The following is a 21,553-nucleotide window of genomic DNA, read 5'->3' on the forward strand; positions in this document are numbered from 1 at the left end:
AAACCTTTTTTTATAATACTAATATGGACTAGATTTTTTTTTTTTGTAATTTAGAAATACGCTTAGACATTTGAGAGTAATTAGGAAATTAAGTATTTTTGGTAAAATTTTCTGTTAAAAAAATAATCAAAATAAAAAAAAATATTCAATAAAAATTTTTATTAATTGGCAACCCTATCACACAAGCACAAAGTGTCCACTGTGGCATTTTGAATGTTCTGTTTTGCTTTTTAATGTTTTGTTTTTATTTTTTAGAATTTTTTTAGTGCTCTGGCGTCCACTGCTGTTATCAGCACTGAAGAGGATGGCGCTCGCAAACAGTATGCAATCACTGCGCAACGTATTTGTGGATGCGCCGCCGCTAAGCACTTCATTGTCCAAGTCAGTTTATGTACGAAATTGAAACGCGCACGTGGTGTTATTGCGGCTGAAATTTGAAATTTTCCGCTTTCGAGACGGTTTTTATGGCACCAATAAATAAATAATTAAAAATATATTATAAGAAAATCTAAATAGAAACATTAACGCAAAATTAAATAAAAAATTAAATAAAAAAAATAGTGAACAGCGTGAAAGTGTTAAAACTTTGATAGGTAATAAACAAGCTCTAATAATATGTGAAAATAATGAAAATTTGGTTACACACATAAGAAAAAAAGAAAATAAATAAATAAAATGTAATAAAAATCAATTGCGCGTATTTGCTGTGCAACCAACTAAGCGCTCGTTGCAGTGCGCTATTTTTAAAAAATATCTACAACTCGTGAAAATTCTATTGGCGCCGCAAACATATTTTTGTTGTTGTTGTTGTTTTACATTTATTTCTTTTTTTTTTAGTCACTCTGCCGCTGTGAAAAGCGCTATTTTTGATTTGTGTTTTTCTTTGTTGAAAATCCCGTTGCTTTTTTACATTGTTGATCCCACAGTGTACCGAATTCGACCGCCAACGCGTGCGCTGGCTAACGCCAACGTCAAAAGTAAATACCAAAAAATTATATTTTGCGCGCATTTTATCTATTACGATACAACTACAATTGCACGCTTGTTTAATATTCGGCATTACATTGTTAATAAGTGTTTCGTTGAAGTGCGGATAAATTAGCTGTTAATATACTAGTGTGGGCAGTAACCAGATTTGAACTAGTTGCGGCGTAGTTATTAGAAAATTTGAATTTATGAATTAAAAGTTAATTAATTTTATTAATATTGATTAGAATTCTCTTAAACATTGATTTGCTTTAATTTTTTTATTTATACTTCTGATATGAGCTAATCTCTTTCCAATTGGGTCAATTATATATTCTTATTCAAACAGATCAGCATTCTAGCTGTCATTTAGAAGATCATTACATCTTATCAGTTACTTTGCACTGAAATCGAGACTCGCAGTTTGCAATTTCGAAAATTCAAACTTATTCGAAATCGAATTTCATTTATTTTGATTTATTAAATTACTTTATTTCAATTTCATATTTAATTTAAATTAATTTATTTTATTTTATTTTATTTTATTTTATTTTATTTTATTTTATTTTATTTTATTTTATTTTATTTTATTTTATTTTATTTTATTTTATTTTATTTTATTTTATTTTATTTTATTTTATTTTATTTTATTTTATTTTATTTTATTTTATTTTATTTTATTTTATTTTATTTTATTTTATTTTATTTTATTTTATTTTATTTTATTTTATTTTATGTTATTTTATTTTCATATAATATCGCAAAGAAATATTAAAAATATTAAAACGTCCAAAGAAAGTTCATTAAAATCGCTATCACGCGGGTCAAAAGATATATAAATAATAATTTTCGACACAAATGCAACAAAAACAAGAAATAAAACCAAAAATAGCAATTTAATCGAACAACAAACATTTCATTCTGCGCAAATAAGCCAAAAATCGAAAAACACAAAAACCAAAAACAAAAGCAATTAACCAACACACAAGCAAAGGCTATTGAATTGTTTGTTTTTGTTGTTTGTTGAAATTGCAAATTTATTATTTTATTTATTTGTTGTGACAATTTGTTGTTGTAGCATCGAAATTTCTGCACAAATTGTTGTTGTGCACGTTCGCCGGCTGTCAAATGCCACAAGCGGAAAACGGTCACACACATACCAACAAGCAAATATACTTTCATGGGAATATCAGTATTTTATGTATATATCTACTATAATTGTAGTTTATACATATGAACATTTATAGTATAACTATGTAGTGACCATGCATAGTCAATCAAAATCGCTCATACGCCCATCAGCACCAACGCCCAAGGCATTGTGGGTCACACGCCACGCTTTTGTTTGCGTTACGACACGTTTAAGTGGCGCTAAAATACAACTTTTTTATATTCGAGTTCATATGTATTTACTGTTTTTATTCTGCCGTGTTTGCCGCTCTCATCTTCGGCGTTCGCTAATTGCCGTTTTTATCGTTTATTTGTGTTTATCAACAGACAGACAGATTTCACACTTTTTTATGTTGCTCGGCGTCTCAGTGTCAATTTGTTTTTATTATTTTGTATTTTGAGTTATTTGGTTAAGATTTAGTGTAACACTCGCAGTTATTTTTAAAATTAGTACAAAAACTGCTAGATCTGTAGACATGACAACCACTTCTCATAATATTTGTGTGGAATAAGTGAGATTGACCTACCAATATTAAGAATTTTTATCGAGAATACAGTTGTAATATGAATAGTTACTGATAGATAATCACTGAAATTCTAGGCTGACTTTAAAACATACCTGCTGAGAGCGCTGGAGTCCTTTTCATATATATATATGCTCGCAGGAACTGTACCATTCGCGGCCATTCGCGAGATCAAACGAAGGTGTTATTATTATTCAGCACATAAAAGTGTGTTTAGGATGCAATTTTCTCCTCTCAAATACTTCGGTCATCTGAGAAGTAAGCGTAGTTTTGTCCACTAATCCCTATGTAACGAAAAAAAATGTTTTATATTAAAATTTATTCAAATTGGTTGAGTAGTTGCTGAGTTACTAAGGGATTTCAACTACAAATTGCTTCTGTACATTTTTTCAAAACATAATAAAAATACAAAAACTCGGATGAAACCATAGAGACCACAGCCATGCTATGATATCTACCAATGTATGTTTATGTTTGCATTTTATTTTGTTATAGACACCTTTGAGTTCTTTGACAATTATGCAACGCTATAATTAGTTATGGTTTCTCCCAAGGTAATATTGTTCTAAGATTTTTTTTAATTCATCATCTATATGACCAGCGATATAATTTTTTAAAATTTCACAGTATTTTAAAGTTTATACTTATTATATATGCAACTGATTGCGTCTATAGTCTCTTGGCTGGCTACCATATTAGAAATAATATCAGATTGTCTCTCTTTCATTTATTTTCAAAAACAATTTTTCAAAAATATACTTTGCTTTTAATATTTTAAAATTAAATTTAGAATTGAGATGTTGAATTGTATCACTTCTTAAAATATTTTTTTTTTACATATTGTAAATCTATAATTATTTCGGCTTACCTTTCATTGTGACATTGAAATGTACTAAATTTGATTGTTGCTGTCGATGAACTGTGATCGCAGTGTGTGCATTTTTAGAATTTTTACACTCAATGTTTAAAATAAATAAACACCTGTATACATATACTTATTTATAAATACACTCATTGTTTACATACATAATATAAATGTATGTAGTATATATTATAGGCGATATTTGTGCTTAGAAAATGGGCCAGAACGATTTGCAAGTAAACAAAGAACGAATTTACTAATTTATGCAACAAAGCAAATACAAAAGCCACAAAAAACCAAACAAAATAAAAGCACAACAAAAAAAAAAAACATAGAAAACAAAAGCATATCGAAGCCCACTGCAAAATCAACCAAACAAACAGTTTAAATTAATTAGCAGATTAGTTGAGTTTCGCTGAAAATCTGTTTACATGGGCGCATGTATTCCCATGCAAGCAATTACAGTACAATGTTTGTATCACGAGATTTATTTACAACAGAATTCAATTCATAAATTATTTCTTTTATTAACTCATTATTACTTTTGCATTTACAATATTAATTTGTGCTAATTTAATTTCGCATTTCATGTTTCTCTTTTCAGCTGCCGTTGCTGCACTTCGTATACTTCCTGCTTTCCTCAAAGCCCATACAACCACCTTGACAACAAGTGTCCTCCAAAAGCTTCCGGATGATACAGTGGTATGTTTGTAAAATGTTGTGTACTTAATTAAATTAGAATGCAACAAATTTGAACCCAGTAGAGAGGGTTTGTGGTAAAGGGTGAAACACCAATTGTAATGTGGGTCCAGATATTTACAGAAATACTTTTGATCGTATGAAATCTTCCTCTGAAGGTCAAAGTAAAAAAATTATATGTAAAATAATGGATTTCATCTATGCTAAGTCGGACCTCTGGGTAGGAGTCTCATTTAACCTCCGAAGTTAGAGCGGAGAATCCATAAAATTTGACGTTATAATATTGTTTTTCATTGGAATATATTTTAATTCCTAACATGAGCAATCGTTAACCAAGAAGGATTCCATAGTAGTTACATTATATAATCCCAAGTGGAACCTCTATTAATTATACCTGAAATTTCCTGTCGGGTTTATTTGTCACCTGCTTGTTGACAAAAAACTTGCAGCTGAGAGCAATGACATTTTGTTTACCCTAAACAAAAGGTGAAAGAACTCAACAAAAATATTTATTTACGATTTTATCGTGTCTTCTTGTGCAAATTTCTATCTATAAATGCAAATAAAAGCAAAGCGCATTAGTTTATCTACGTTTCTTTAAATAAATTGATAGACAGTAGATAAAAATATATAATAAAAAAAATATAGTAAATAGTATAGTAAAATAGATATTAAATAGCCATTTGAATTTATAAATAAAAAAATTGAATTCACAAATAAACATTAATGATTAAAAACAAGATAGAGTATAGAAACTAGATATATTTCCTCCTCTTAATTGCTACTAGCCCTTTAATATAAATTTGTTTCAAAGAGTTGAAATCCATTTATTTTTTGTTTTATTCACTCATGGGTGTCAATCAAAGCAACCGCGTTCTCATTTCCTGCTGGGATATAAATATATGCATATACATATATACAAATATTACGCACATACTTGTATGATTCAAATACGTTGCTGATACGTCAGCTGATGACGTTTCCTATTAATTTTATTCTAATTTAGTTAAAATGACAAGAAATATGACGCATGTAAAAGCACAATATGCATTAATGGGGTCAAATTTCGGAAGCTGAATATATGCCATTCTCGATTTATGTGTCATACATAATTAATTATAATTATGTTCACAAAAAATTATCAATTCAATACAAAAAAAGAGTTTTAACAACATACAAAATTAGTATAATATATACCCTCTACATATAATATACCGAAAGCAGTTGTTTCTAAAGTTCTGATCGAGATGCTTTGGTTGATTCTTACTTTATTGAATCACGTTAGCCATAACCTTACAAAGACTTATTAAAGCTTAAATTTCTGCTGCGTTCCGCTAAAGATTATAAAGACCTCTACACTAGAAAATTATTATAAGACTTCCTGAACATGCTTGTAGACGCCTTCCGGAATTCGAAATCAATTTATTATACTCAATCTAACAGGATTTAAAGAGTACACCGTAATCATTTTCTTTCTACTCTGCCAACTCTTCCTCAATCTTATAGTATCTATGAGCAGAAATCTGGAGTCTCTTGGGAATAGACTATTTCAACAAAAATTCTTAAAATGGTTTAGCTCTTTTTTCCAGAAAGAAACAGGTAATCTCATTACATTTTTTGAAAAAAAAAATAAATTTTAAAGGTTTGGAAATACCATTATAGAGGTTTTTCGAGCTGAATGTCCACTAACAACAAATCTATCGTATATTTATATTCTTTTTATACTCTCGCAACAAATGTTGCTAAAGAGAGTATTATAGTTTTGTTCACATAACGGTTGTTTGTAACACCCAAAACTAAACAATTTAGATATAGGGTTATATATACCAAAGTGATCAGGGTGAAGAGTGGAGTTCAAATCCGAATGTCTGTCTGTCCGTCCGTCCGTCCGTCCGTCTGTGCAAGCTGTAACTTGAGTAAAAATTAAGATATCTTGATGAAACTTGGCACACTTATTTCTTGGCACCACAGGAAGGTTGCTTTCGAAAATCAGCAAAATCGGAACACTGCCACGCCCACAAAATGGCGAAAACCGAAAACACATAAAGTGCCATAACTAAGCCATAAATAAAGCTAAAATTTGGTATGAAGGATCGTACTATTAAGGCGTAGCGTCGCCCACTTATGGGACAAAAACCATATCTCAGGAACTACATGACCGATTTCAATGAAACTTGGTTTGTAATAGTTTCCTTACATCCCAATGATATGTTGTGAAAATAGGCCAAATCGCTTCACAACCACGCCTACTTCCTATATACCAGAACTTTGAAGACTATCTGAATCGTTTACTTTACAATATATAAAGTAAGTACTAGTGAAGATATCGGTGCAGAACTTTGCACAAATTTTATGTTAATAGTGTGGCAGCCCCATTCTAAAAATCGCCGAAATAGGACCATAGGTTTTTAAGGCCCCATATATCGAACACGAGGACTTCGGTGCTTCTAACCTAATATTATGGTTTCCAACTTTCAATGGACTTTATACAATATATATGACGAATATGTGGGTCAAATTGTGTATTATATAAAATAAATAAAGTTAAATAAATAAATTGCGAGAGTATAAAATGTTCGGTTACACCCGAACTTAGCCCTTCCTTACTTGCTTAAAACAATATTTGTTTCCCGATCCATGAACTCATAACTTTTATCAAATATAGTTCATTTACCACATTAGTACAAAGTTCAGTAAAGTGTGATAAAATTTCTTGTTATTCAACATGCAGCTAGTTGAACACTTACTCAATATTTCGAAACATGATATTACAAATTGTTTTCTTCTGGTATATGGAACACACATTTAGTACATATTCTATTAGTAATCACATGTACTTACATATTATTTAATAGATTGCATTGTTTTGCTGTCTGTCGATTAGTAGAAGTCTCATTCTAGCGTCATATGATTAATAGCGTGTGTATGTAATGCAAACAGCTGTGTTCAAAATAGAAGAAATGATTTCAAGTAAAAAAATATTCTTTAAAAATTAGTGCAGAGAAAATTCAAACTAAACTAGTAAAATAATAATAATTAGTACAAAGCTAGACTGGATCGAAAATTCATTATTCAAAAAAGTATTTGAATTCTAAAACTTGAAAATATTTAATTTTATATACAAAATAATGGGGATCATTGTTTGATATTAATCATGAATTAATTAAGAAGAAAATAAAAATGTTCTTTAGCTAGTCTTCCTCGGAAAACTCTTCAATATTACAATTAATTGCAATTAAAGGGTAAAATGTTATTATTTTTACACACAACTGTATTTGTCAACGAAAAATACATTTACACGCTTACGAGTATATTATATGTAAATCTACGTATGTTTTATATCCATTCTCAACAAACTAACTTGCGTGCGTGAGCGATTAAGCTCAGCGGAAACTCAAAAACGTTGTTGCTTTAATCACTGCATTAATCAACAATTTACTGCTGTGCGGCATCACTTTGTCGTATTAAAATTAAATTAAAATGAAAAATTAAAATAAATTGATAAATAAACAACGAATTGACATGGGAAAACAAATAACTATGAAGGCAATCAAATTTATGTGAACATTTTATACTCTCCTAATTCATTTTTTAATCTTATTATTATATATATGTATATTGCCCATATATTCGGAAAGTCTGATGTAATTCTTGTAAAGATTTCACAAATTTTATCCAAGATAATTCGTTCCGTTAATTTATATTACGATATATCACATAACAACCGTTTTATTCGTTATAAAGCACACTGGATGTTTGGAAAACCTAATATTATTATAGGAATGTGGCTCACGAAGCTCACTTTTATAAGAAAAATATTTCCTCCGAATTTCTAGAAAATATTTCAAAGGTTTACAAAAATATACTTATTATGAAAAAGTATATATTGACACTGAGATCTTCACGTGTGATATAGGGGATCTTGAAAAGTTAACGCCCTATTTCGACAATTTTTAAATGAGCAATGCCGAATTTGTGCAAGGCTTCATTCCGATATCTTCAATTGTGTTTCATTTATATGTTGTCAAGTGAATGAGTTAGTGGGACTCCAAATAAATTTATACCATACTTGTTATATCGGAAGTAGGTGTGAACCGATTTCGACCATTTTGCATGCGTAATAAAAGGATCTCAAGAAAATATTATGAACTTAGTTGCGTTGAATTTGGTCAAGTAGTTCCCGAAAAAATTGTTATTGGCCCAAAAGTGAACAATGTCACAACCATTTTCCAATCTGAGCAAAGGCTATATACCATCTTTTCCATAAAATTTAATTTAACCGTGATTTGTCTGAATATTTGCCTTCAGCTCATGAAATATACATGAACACTAGTATTTACTTTGTGCCTGAAATAATCTTCCAAAAATAAGTCACAAAGGCTCAAACCAAAAATTGAATTTTAAATTGAGAAATGTCACACTACTAGTTCATATAACGACTTTTACATCAATTTCACCACCTAATTTTAAACAACGGGCTTTATTCTTTAAAGGTTTATCAAAGTTTTGAGCTTGGCGTCTAATATAGCTAAGAGTCGTTATCATCTGATCTTAATTCATTTCCATATGAAGTGTTTTCTGAGAAATTAAACAAAAAATCATTTTTTAAAAATGTTCCAAACCTAAATAGTTTGAACTTTTATTATTGGTTAGCTAACTTGAATTGATACGAATATTTTTTGTTGCGTTAATTTATTTCCTACTTATTTAGACATTTCCACATTTTCGACTTCTGATCTGCTACGCGTGCTAAACGCCAACACATTTGAGTTGATTTTATAATTTCTTCACATTTCACAATGATTGAGCACAACTGTGCGCTAGTGTAGTGTAGTGTCGTTTTGTTATTCAAAATTTATTGACATTGGCGCCAAAGTTGACAGCGACGCACTCAAGTTATTGACTTTGACCGTTTAATTGTTTTGATTTGGAGCAGCGCTTTGAGGGTCAAGCAAACACATACTAGCACATGCATGTGTGTGAATATTCGAGTGTATATATGTTTGTATGCTCTCTCTCTCTCTCTCCTTCTGTTAATTTACATTTTAATTTTTCTTATTTTGGAACAACTTTCTTTATAAACACATTGCGGATATATTCATTTTATTTTTGTACAAATCTGCTTGCACTTTCGTTTTCATAATTTTCAAGTTCATTACCGTGAATGATTTTTACTGTTCCGCGATATCAGCTTATTTGGTTGTAAAAATACACTCACATATACATATACATATATATATTTATACGTCTGGCCCTCTAATGTGTTCGCATGTGTGAGTGTATTTATGTGATTTTTTTTATAAAATTATAAGCGGTCGTAAATAACTAAGTTAATGAACAACGCTTTTTTATTTACAATGTTAATAAATATAAAATGAGTTGTTCAGCTGGCGTTTTAAATACACTGTGCGACAGATGAAGAGTGTCAATACTATAAAAAATTTCTAACAAATGACAGAATGGTATACAGTTGGGGATAATTTTAGAAAAAAATTTTTAGTAAACTAAGCCTATATATTAGTACGAAAAATAGTTCATTATAGTCCTTTATAATTACTCACATTTTAAAAAATATTAAAAAAATACTTGTATGAAAAAGTATAAAATAACTCTTATTTCCACTAAGGAACCTCTCTTGCAGACATACGATCAATAGTATGTTTATAAATCTGCACAACAACTGTCAAAGCGTACAGATATTTCCATAAATTGATTATGTATTTATTAATTAGTGTTGGATAGAGGATGTTTTTAGACCGCGTATCACCATGACGACACGTAATTAAGATTAAATAAGGTGGTAATCAACATATTCACAATCCACAGAAACAGGCAAAGTGGGAGTCTACAGTGCGTGCTAATGTTATAGGTTACTAGTTCCTTTTAAATGTGAAAATAGTTAATTCATAAAATACAATCAAAATTATTTCAATTCTAATTCTTAAAATTTTTTTCTTAGTTGAAAATCTATAGTTCGGGATTCATCCAAGAAAGATCTGTGAATTTACAATGAAACTTAAAACTCTAAGATGCTAATGAAAATTCCTTTTTTAATAGAGCAAAAATTCAATAATTTGAGAACCACTGCCTTTATGGAAACCATCTCAATGTCCAATCAACAAGTTATCGTTGATTTACTTTTATGACTTAAAATTTTTTATGGCACTCCGATTACTTCATTAGAAATTTTATAATTTTTGTCCGAAAGATAAAGGGTATGTACGAGACATGTACTAGCTTTAAGCACACTAGTGTGGTCTAAGTGGTTGTAGACTTCAGAAGAGTTACGCTTAACAAAAATAAATCAAATAAAATAATAAAATTAAATTAGAATAATTAAATTAAATATATATTAAAAAGTAGTAAGTGAAATCACTATCCTATTTAGTTAGTGTAAGTATATTTACAACTGATTAATAGACCAAACAAATTAGGTGCCATGTGTCTTTTGAGTGAAATTTGTGATTACAAGTTTAGAGTTTGACACGTGATCGCGGGGTATTTTGTCAAGCAGTCAATATACATTTAAATATTTTTAATGAATAATCATTTAAAGTATTAATAAAAAAATAATATTTAATTAAATTATTTATTAATTTTAATGGAAATATTATTTTAATAATTTTACAATTAAAACGAAAAAACCACACTTCCTCATGAGTCTTTTACAATGAGATATGTCAAATTGCGTAATAAGTATTTTAAAAATATATTTTCAATTTCCATTACAACATTTAATACATATCAACTCGGCGATAAGGAAGTGGAAACATAATCTTTCATTGCTGGATTTAAACAAGAACATCGATGTACAAATATACAATCATATGATTTTGGAATATTAAAACAACAACAAACAAAACCAGTGTATGGCTCGTCTTTGTTTTGTTAATTTGTTTTATAAATGAGTGAAACGTAAGACTCAACCCACATCGGATCAGTCAAGACGTCTTTTCTTGTCTGATACGACAACAGCCCATAGCTTCATATGTGACAACCCTCACCGAACAAGACGAGACAAAAAGACATGTGCGCTTGGCTTGGGTTAGAGCAAAATACGTTTTTGTGTCTTATTAGTCAAAGACATTGATGACTAATCCGGTGGTGGGTGAGCCTAGAGTAGAGTAACTATTGAATAGGGATTTTTTTTTAGAAAAATAAAAATTTGAAGTATATTTTTTTCATGATGAGACCCCAGATAAAGTAGAACCATTTGAAGTATTTCAAAAATAATTCATACATTAGTGATAATCAGGTTCTAATTACTGAATTTTTTTAAGCTAGCGAATAATAAAAAGCTTTTTTAAATCTTAATCACGAAAAGTTTATACCATTTAAACATTTGAAATTATCAGACTGAATCTGATATGGATGACCAAAAATAATAGCATTTATCTGTAGAAACTCATTTCTCGTTGTCTTCTCTTTAGATTCTAACATTTCTGGCACCGTGATTGATCCAATCGTTCTTTTTTTTGTTATAGCAGTTTCACATTTTTTTATAAATAAATAAATATAAATTTTCGTCTGTTTTGATTACCGAATCATATAAGTAGCCTAGCTTTCCTTTCTTCCTATTGTATGATAGATAAAGAATACATCGATATTCGCATATGGCAAAAAAATTTCACTATGGCATTAGAAAGCAATTTACGCCAATATCGCGTAGCCACAAGGTCGTGCAAATTTTGAGAGCTAAATTACTTACTTCAACTAATCAGTCGCACCTGTAGACTTGTTGTCAAACTATAGTTTAAGGGTAGCTGACTCAGATCACATAAACAACGACGGTCATAAAATGCGTTCAAGTGTCACAAAAATTAAAATAATAAAAAATTTCACGTTCAACAAACATCCTACAGCTCGTACAAATCGAATCGATGAAAGTCTGAGATAAAATAATAAAACCCCAATAACTGAAACATGTTATACACCAAAGTAGCCAAAGCATTCAAATTTTATATTAAATTTGGTTTTATTTATTGTCAAAGAATGTGTTAAACACTTCAATTATTTTATTATACTAATCAATCAAATTTTGGTACGCGCAACAAGTTGCAGCTTTTATTGTCCTTATGAACATATAAAGCTGCGAAAGTAGGCGTATCATTTTGGTGACATTTATTAGTCATTAATGATTTCGCGTTTTTAATCTCAAAATGTTTTCATGGAGTTAACAATCTGCCAGAAACATATTTAATATAATTTCATAAAAACCTTCATTCAGTTCTAATGAATTCGTTAAACGCGAAGGTTGTGCCTTAAATATAACTTAAACAAGTGCTTGCAAATGCTTAACAAGTGTTAATTTCAAGTGGAAAGATTAAAAAGTGTAAGCTCCAACAGCAAGCAAGCAAAATCACAGGTGTTACCTTACCTTACACTACTTAATCAAATTTGTGTTTTAAAGCCACCTTTATTATATGAAATCGGCAATTTTAAATCAACAGTGTTCACATACACTTATTGGCTGATAATGTGAAAGCCCCCAGCGAAGCTTTCATCTTGTTGTCATTGCTGTGTGTCGACACTATGCGTCGCATGTGAAACGCGCCACGGTTACAATCATGCGAAATAAATAAATATACGCAATTTAATCAACGCTTTATTGATTACAAGTTCAATTAAATATATAAATATTTTTCTCCTGTGCCAGAATGTTCGATTCGCCAGCGGTGCAAGTAGATCATTAAGGGCAGAGTGACTTTTTCGCAGTGTTGATTGTGAATTTGAATGAATCACGTATAAGATGCGTTTATGGCAAATATAAATTATAAATTTCATTTTTATTGCTTCAACGCTGACAATGTCCGTAAATAACAATAAATATTGTGAGTGCATAATAATAGCAAATGCAAGTATGTAGTTATCTGTGGCATCAGTACATCTGTTGACGCGTAAAAATAACTTTATGCATTGGTCTCTGCTTGCAACCGAGTGACAATTGCTATGCAGTTGAACTTTTGCACTTCGAAGTATTAATAAATATATAGTGTATGCTTTTAAAGGCAATAAGTGTCGAGTTGTTGCATGGAAATCACGTGAAGGCGTGGAAGGAATAACTGAAGTTACTTCCCTCGATTTAATAATTAAATACCTTTAATTTTTTCATATTTTTGATCTAAATCTTCTCTGTCGAATTATATTAATTGTCTGCGCTCCCAAATGTAGGCAACGTTTTGTTATAAGTGCTCTATATATATGCTATATTTTCTCTATGACCTACAGCATAAAATAATTGCTCGCTGATTTGACTAGTTCAGAAACCTTTCTGAACAATAATCGCTCAAAATGTGTTCTCATAGATAGTAGCTAGATGGATTCTTCAGCTCTCGAAACCATATAAACTGTGATAGTAGCATTTGTGTGAATATCATCTTCTAGATTACAGATTCTAAATATAAAAAAGAATTTCTAAGAACAAAAGCTGGCCAGAGAGTGACCTGATTTAGAAGTGACCACCAGAGGTGATTGCCGAGCGTGGGACCTAAGGTGGTGGTCGAAATTTGAGAGGATCGCCTTTAAAGGCTTGTCACCCTATCCTGTATAAATATCTCTCGATGTTCATGCAAGTCTTTAAGCATTTGCTTGAACCTCGTATACTTAGTTTTCGACTTAAACACGAGTATTTATTTTTCAGAACGTATTCGAATAAATTTATATATTTAAAATATATATTTTTTTTATTATATTGTTAAAGGTTCGTTATACCGGATGGTTCAGATCCCAACTTTCGTCTTACATTAAAAAATTGTATTCGGTTGCCCTCAGTAGGCAATGACTGACTTTGCAACTAATTTCCGCCATGAAAAGGTTTTCTCTATATATTAGTTGTCTATAGTCGGTTTTAAATTGTTTTGAAAGTGTCTCATAATGTGAGGTTAATTTTATTAATCGAAAGAAAAACGTAACCTAACAAAAGTTATACATACGATTCTTGTTTTCCAGTAATGAACAAACTATTTCTGTATGAAACCAAAAAATCCAAAATTCATATAAAAACACCCAAAATAAATTTTCGCTAACGATGGCAGCTCATTTTGACAGATATTCCACATCAAAATATCTCCGTTCAATCAATACCGTTCTATCAACTACAACATATGTTTGCATGTATTTAATTACTTAAATATTTGCGATTTAAGTGATCTGCTTATCACAATTCGGCAAATATTCCTACATATTTATAGACATATACAAAAATATTTGTCGAAGTGTTTGTGCGCTCGCCTCTTATCACACTTTCTCTCTATCTCTTTCTATTGTTTTGGCGATTTGGTTCAGCGTAGGTTTTTGTGTTGATTTAATCTATGCACTGTGACTATCAGCTTGGCGGCAGCTGAGTTTCGAATCATTTTCAAAATAAGTTTTGACAGATTCTCCGCACGGCTGATCGGTAGCGGACGCTGGTGCTTCAATAAGCGTGCTCATTACACTTTTATTCTTAACGGTACTCGAGCGGGTTATAGTTTAGCAAGTTCCAAACTGGTAGAAAGCAGTTACCGCAAGCTATTCGGAGGTAGTGCAACGGGAAAGAAATTTCTATAAAACAAAAATAAGTTCATTGATTAGTTCAAATGTGTGGCACGTGATATATATAAAAATTAGCGGATGTGAAAGTTTAAATCGGTGCTTGGTTTGAGATGATTGTTTAATTGAAAGTGTCTTGATTCCAAAACGCTTTGGTGCAGAAAAAATTTCGGTGTGAATTTGAGTAATTAATGTTAATTTTTTGTGAAAAAAACTCAGTTAATAAATGAAAAAATATAATATATTTCTTATACAATAAATTATAAATCTTATATAATTTTCTAAATATTATATATTAATATATACTTATGGAATTGTGATATCTGATTTTTTAGAATATAAATGGAAGTTTAAATGGCATAATATCTAAAAATAATGGCGTTTATTCTTCATATTTCAATGAAATAGCCAACGCAATCGTCTATAACTATATACTGTGAACACGTCTCCTGTTTTTTTCTATCAACAATACTGAGATTATACTCCTCTTTATTTAGAAATACATTTTACTTGAATGTTTACCTCAAAGAGGACTATAAGTATTAGCTCTCCAAAGATTTTTCTCGATTTAAAGTTTTTTTCTGAAATATTATAGAATAATTACGCCTCATAAACTTAATTTACAATAATTTTAACAGTTTACTGTAATCTGGGAAACAATCTAAACGAAAATATATTTAAGTGCCTCTACAATCCAATAAAAATATTATCTACTTATGACAGACTGTATTATTTAAGACAACTTGTTAAAAAAGCCTACTATTTTTGGAAATTAATTATATATCATCTATGAACATTGTTAAGGCGAACGCCCCTCCCCCCTCATTCTCGGTTTCACAAAATCGATTTTTTTTTTTAATTTAATTCGAACCTATAACTGTTCAAGAATGGTCCTTTAAAATCACAAATGAAAATTTCAAAAACTCTTTAAGATATAGCCGATTGAAAATTGAACGTAGGATTGATTATACCCAAGAATTTGCTTCTCAAAACTTTAAACGTGTTTTTCTCGAAGCATTGTTTTTACGACTAGCGCATGAGGTTACTCAAAATCTATTAATACAATCGGTTCCAAATTTTAATACGTTTTTCAATACATATATAGCTATGGTATGAGCTGCGATAAATCAAATCGTTGAAGATCTGCTTTACTTTTCAACTTCATTTGTGGCGAAAGGCGATTTTCAAAAAAAAAAAAAAAAAAAAATTCAAAGGACCGCCATTTTGTTAATTTTTATGCGAAATTAATAATCCTAGTTCATACCAGAACCAAACATGTACTCTTTCTAATCCCGTTGGAATGTTCCAATGAGCGGAAATCACATGCGCCGCCGAAAAGAAAGGCTTTTGTTTGATCACAAAAACAACAACAAAAAAATATATACATTTTTTTCTTCTTTTTTAAGTCTTCAAATAAATTCATGCAAAGTTACAACTCTAAAAAATAATTTATGTTCATTTAAGTTTATGTTAAATTCCTAAAAACTAATTTATGTTCATTTACCAGCCCAATGAAAATCGTCAATACTTGAAATCGAGAATGGGGGGTCCCCTTAAGTAGAACGCTTTAATTTGCCATTTTTGATCCATCCATGCTATATAATCCAGATATAATATGTTCTTCATTTAACAAATCAGCGACTGGAGAATGAAAAAATAACCTGGCTGTACGAGAACTAATCTAGAAACAGAGAATTATAGAGAATTCTAAAGAATTAACGAGAAAATATTAGTTCTCCAATCAAACCATAGTAGTTAGAGAATTTTTAATTAGCTGTGTTTGCTGATTAAGACTATCATAAGGCTTTTTCAAGAGGATCGACTTTTTTCTTTAGTGATCTTACCTGATAGAATCCAAAATAATAGTCTTAATGATCACCAAACATGATAGTAAGTTTAAAGACTTAAAACATTTAGACTGAGCTGAAGGTAATCGACTTAAAATCTTAAAAAAAAATTAAAACCCAAACAACATCGAACCCAGTTAAATCTCAACAGTTTTTTGTTTTTGCTGTACAACAAATTCTAAGCTGAGACAAGTATGTCATAGTCGAAGTCTCAAATTATAAATATCAATTTAACACGTGTTATTTTCATGTTGATCCCTTACAACAAGCGCTATTTAATTAATATTTTTATAGAAAACAACATCTTAATTAATAATACAATTGCTTTCAATAACAATATAAGACAAAAACACAAATACTGACAAAGCGGCGACACAAGTTGAACATCACGTGCTTTAATACATGTATTTCATGATTTCCATATACCACATCTCTCCGATAACCAGCTTTTCAAATTTGTTTTCTCTTTTTAAACTGCGTACATTTGCACTGCTTTGAAGTGTTAAGGATTCATGTGGGACTATCAGTCTATAATTATGTTTATTATTTAATTATTAATGCTATGCACCGTATATACACTGTATATTAAAATCTATAATTAGCCACAAACTAAGAAATCGTGATCAAGCCGCAGGCCGATGCCTATCTGCAATTAAAAACAGATCATATACATGATGTACTCTTCAATAACATCCTCATTATATTGAAACGTATATAAATATAATACATACATGAGAGCTGAAAACAATTTAGCTCCAGTGTTGATAAGTGAAATGGTTGATAATACAAACAAAATTAACGTTAACCTCCGAGTGTTGAATGGAAAATTTTTAGGGGCTCGCTTTGCAAAAAAACTTTCATATTTCATCACACAATTTATATATTTTTAGCATTCATTAATTAGTTTTGTTTAAGTACATATCAATATATATATTTGATTTTTTTTTTTTATAAATATTAGTTGGTGCTGGGTCTTGCTTATACTAGTTTGTCTGATAAGATCACATGCTTAGTTTGCTTGTGACTTTGTTTCAGAAAATGTCGTTGGCACTTCTCAAAGATGATCCAATTTTATTGTTAGTGGTCTTCAATAACAGCTAAACCCTTGCTGAATATATTATGAGAAGTTTAGAAGAGTTTAAGTTGTTACTAGGTGGGTGGTTATACGGCTTATCATAAAGGACTAACACTTAATTTGATCTAAGGTTCCTTTCTAATACTCTTCGAGTGTTCTTTGCTAGTTCTACGCTTTCCGAGTGCTTGAGAATCTTAAGCTTAAAGCTTTAAGCTTCATTATACCGCGATATTCTCGCTTTTTCACTCCTTTCATCCGTATCTAGTGAATGGGAAATATTTAGTAGCATTATGCCATTAAACTATCATAACCTAACCTAAAAAAGCTGTAAATTCATCCACAGTACATACCTATTCATGTATGATACCATTACGCATAACAATAGAAGCCATTCAATGACCCAATCAAATATAACTGTCGCTTGCATAAACACATATAAAATTTAACTTTCGCCCTTTCACTTTGGAGTAAATTGCTTTTGAATATGCATTGTGGATACGCAAATGGAGCTCAATCTTCCGCGTGCGGCAGATAAATAACAAACAAGATCTCCGCAGAGTTATACAATTTTACACACACAGACACCCATATATATACATACATATATACGAATGCACAACTAACCAACTGCACTATTTTTCATTACAGAAACACAACGCGCAGAGAGTGAGCATATACCGTGACAACAGTAGCAACAACAACAAGAGTATAAGAAAAGTCAATAAAAATTATTTTCGCAAAAAGCGCGCAGAAAAACTTAGCAAAGCCATGTCAAATCGGCAAATGTTGGAATCGAGCAGAGAGCAGTGATTGCATTTTGAGTGGCGAGCAGCAGGAATTGAACAATTGCCAGTCACCACAACAGCAGCAGTATCATCAACAATCGAGTGCAAATTGCGTGCCAACAACACGCTGCACACGCCAAGCAGCATTCATTTGCAGTTATAACGGTTTAATTTGATATACATACCGCTACTGAGCGACATAAACAACAGACTGATTTAAAAGGCGCATCCTTCCTTTTGCGCTTTCATCAAACGCCATTTTCCGCACTTAACCCCAGAGCTTTATTGCACACACGCACGCACACTCACTCACGGTGAGGTGCATACATTCCTGTCACTGATATCTTCTTCTTCTTTAAGTAACTCATAGTAAACACTAATAATGGTGCATGCACCGGCACGTAAGAACAATAAAAACGCAAATGGCAATGGCAATTGTGATTTGGTGGAGGATGTGCTGACACCAGTGCCACCAGATGGCGGCTGGGGTTGGATGGTCGTCTTCGGTTCATTTATGATACACATTATCAGTAAGTACACTGTTATTGTTATTTATTACACTTGAAATGTATTTATTAATATTATGTTAGCTTTCTTAGTTTTACTACATATCTCTCTTCAGAAATAATTTACATATGAATTAAGAAAAGAGTTTAGCAGTTGCTTTTATAATATGAGAAAATGTGACTACCACATTAAAGTGGTTTTAAGTGGTTTTATTTTAGTAAACCAGTCTATTGTTTACCAGTTTATACCAGTTGTTTGTTGGATTCATCATCACCTAAAATTTACGGAATTTAAAAAATCTATCTGTATGCCAACACTTGAAAAAACATGCGACGATAGCTCTTTGTCAAATAGGTGTAGTGTCTGATCAAGATTATTGGAAATATGGGTTACTATAGCTTCGCCGTATTTAGAATAGTGCAGTCTTTAATGTATATTTTTTGTACAATAGAAAGCTAGTAACAAGCTAATAAGTGTTCGTTCTGAAAATAGGGATTCTAAAAAAAAATCGTGAAATTATTTCTGTTTATTCAATGCTTTGATAAAAAGTGTTACAGTGATGTGATTTAGTTCAAATATTCGCCGTTTCGTTCGATAATCTGTCTCCATCTAGACGGCAACTTTATAAAACCCCCTACTTCGTAGAAGTAGAATACCCCTAATTTGCGAAGAACTCGGACAGCCATTTTTCACAAGCCTCTTCTGAGTTCAACTTTACACACCCATGGCGTTTGCTATGGACAGGAACGGGTGGTAATCACTTGGCGCTATGTCCGTCCGGGCTATATGGTGGATGCGATAAAACCTCGCATCCGAGCTTCCGTAGCTTCTAACGAGTCATCAACGAAGTGTGTGGTCTGGCGTTGTCCTGGTGGAACACTACACCCTTCCCGTTGGCCAATTCTGGAGGCTTCTGGCCGATCGCCTGCTTCAAGCGGTCCAGTTGTTCGCAATAGATGATAGAATTAAGCGTCTGGCCATATGGGAACAGCTCATAGTGGATGATTTCACCCGCTCTGAATCGTCGAAACCATTCCTCCGCAGTTCGAAGTGATAGAGTACCATCCTCAAGAACACCATTAATATCACGGAACGTTTCTCTAGCGGTTTTGCCTTTAAAGAATGGAAACTTTAAAATAGCGCGAATTTCGGCGTTAGTGATCTCCATGTTTTCACATCTATATCTGTTGAACGTAATATCCAAACTAATCATACATAGCGTCGTTTTGTAGGTTATGTCAAGACCTTTCAAAGATATAGAGTATTGCCAGATACGTGCTCTGTAGCGCTTTATACATAGCCGCGAAATTCAAAAGAAAAAAAGGCGGAAGGGAGATATTTTCCAACCTAATATTTCACTGAAATTATGAGAAAGCAAATTGAAAGTTTTCCATGCAGTACCCGCTGGTGGAAGCCGAGGAAGAGGGAGACCTCCACTCCGGTGGAAGGACCAGTTGGAGAAGGACCTGTCTTCACTTGGTATTACCAATTGGCGCCAAACCGCCAAAAGGAGAGATGCGTGGCGCACAGTTGTGGACTCGGCTATAACCGCGTAAGCGGTTTCTACGCCAGTTAAGAAGAAGAAATTGTAAAACATAGTACAAACAAACAAACAAAGTATATCCCTTAAGGATTCTAAAAGAATACATGTTCCCCTTTTCCTAGCATAACTCTCTGTATCATCAAACGTATCAGTAAATGTATATTAAATATGAGAGAAGCGAAGTGCGTAGAGTAGTCTAATATATAATTTACTCGTAGCTTTCTCATCGTCCTCAAATCTCAATTAATGACAGTGCGTATGAGTAACTTTTTGTTTTATGTGTCAGTACATTGGTTCAAATTGAAATAAATATCGAATAAACATAATAAGCAAACAGTTATTATGTACATTTTTATGCGCAAATACTTGTATTTATTTATTCAATTGACTTCATCAATGCAATGCTTATTTACTTTTCGCACTAACTTTGTCTTAATAAAACAATCGCGCTGTAATCACTTAGTTAATCCCCTTATTTGCGTGTAATCATTTATTTACATGCACTACTTAGCCGTTTTGACATGCGTTTCATGTTAGCCTTCGAGCGTATTATGTTTCTATCGCGCGACTGATTGCATTTTGCAATTAAGTATGTCAATGAGTGCAGGCAAATATAGTGTATTTATTTTTCTTGTTTAACGATTTATGATTATAATAGTATCCAATGGAATTAGGCATCACTAAATAGAACTTAGTGAATGATATTTTCGTATTATTATTATCAATCTTCTATAGTCTTTACTCCATTTCAATTTTGTCGGAAGTTTTGCAATTATCTTTTTAACACCTTTGAAATTTAAGTTGACAATTACTTGTCTAGCACGCTTGCTTGAATTAAATCATCAAATCGCACATGTAGATAAGAAAATGACATTTTTCCGATCATAATTAATATGGTCACTATTATTCGAAATTCAATTATTGTATACGAAGTCTGTACTTATCAATTGATAGGTAATCGAACTTTCAAGGCTTAGTAGACTGAGTGTTTCAACATATCAGTAAAACTATGCACGCCAGTAGTAGTAAATTATTGAGTTGAAAT

At 31.4% G+C, this 21,553-nt stretch overlaps 1 protein-coding gene across 10 annotated transcripts in view; it reads left to right on the forward strand.

Moving 5' to 3' along the window:
- Window positions 1-360: 360 nt before the first annotated feature.
- The window catches only part of Slc16a4_2 (monocarboxylate transporter 12-B), a 32,497-nt gene continuing 11,304 nt past the window's right edge, over window positions 361-21,553 (forward strand). Inside the window, exons 1-3 of one of the 10 annotated variants that reach the window (XM_011179236.3) lie at window positions 361-593; window positions 4,127-4,224; window positions 18,322-18,988. In XM_011179236.3, the coding sequence (XP_011177538.1) occupies window positions 18,841-18,988 (148 nt within the window). In that variant the 5' untranslated portion in view covers window positions 361-593; window positions 4,127-4,224; window positions 18,322-18,840. Of the gene's footprint in view, window positions 594-4,126; window positions 4,225-10,489; window positions 10,615-12,402; window positions 12,587-14,575; window positions 14,741-14,764; window positions 14,936-18,321; window positions 18,989-21,553 lie in introns of those variants that run through there. The other 9 variants (XM_011179243.3, XM_011179244.3, XM_011179240.3 and 6 more) reach the window with 9 other exon arrangements.

This window comes from Zeugodacus cucurbitae, chromosome 5 (genome assembly GCF_028554725.1).
Source record: "Zeugodacus cucurbitae isolate PBARC_wt_2022May chromosome 5, idZeuCucr1.2, whole genome shotgun sequence".
In the NCBI taxonomy this organism is placed as follows: domain Eukaryota; kingdom Metazoa; phylum Arthropoda; class Insecta; order Diptera; family Tephritidae; genus Zeugodacus; species Zeugodacus cucurbitae.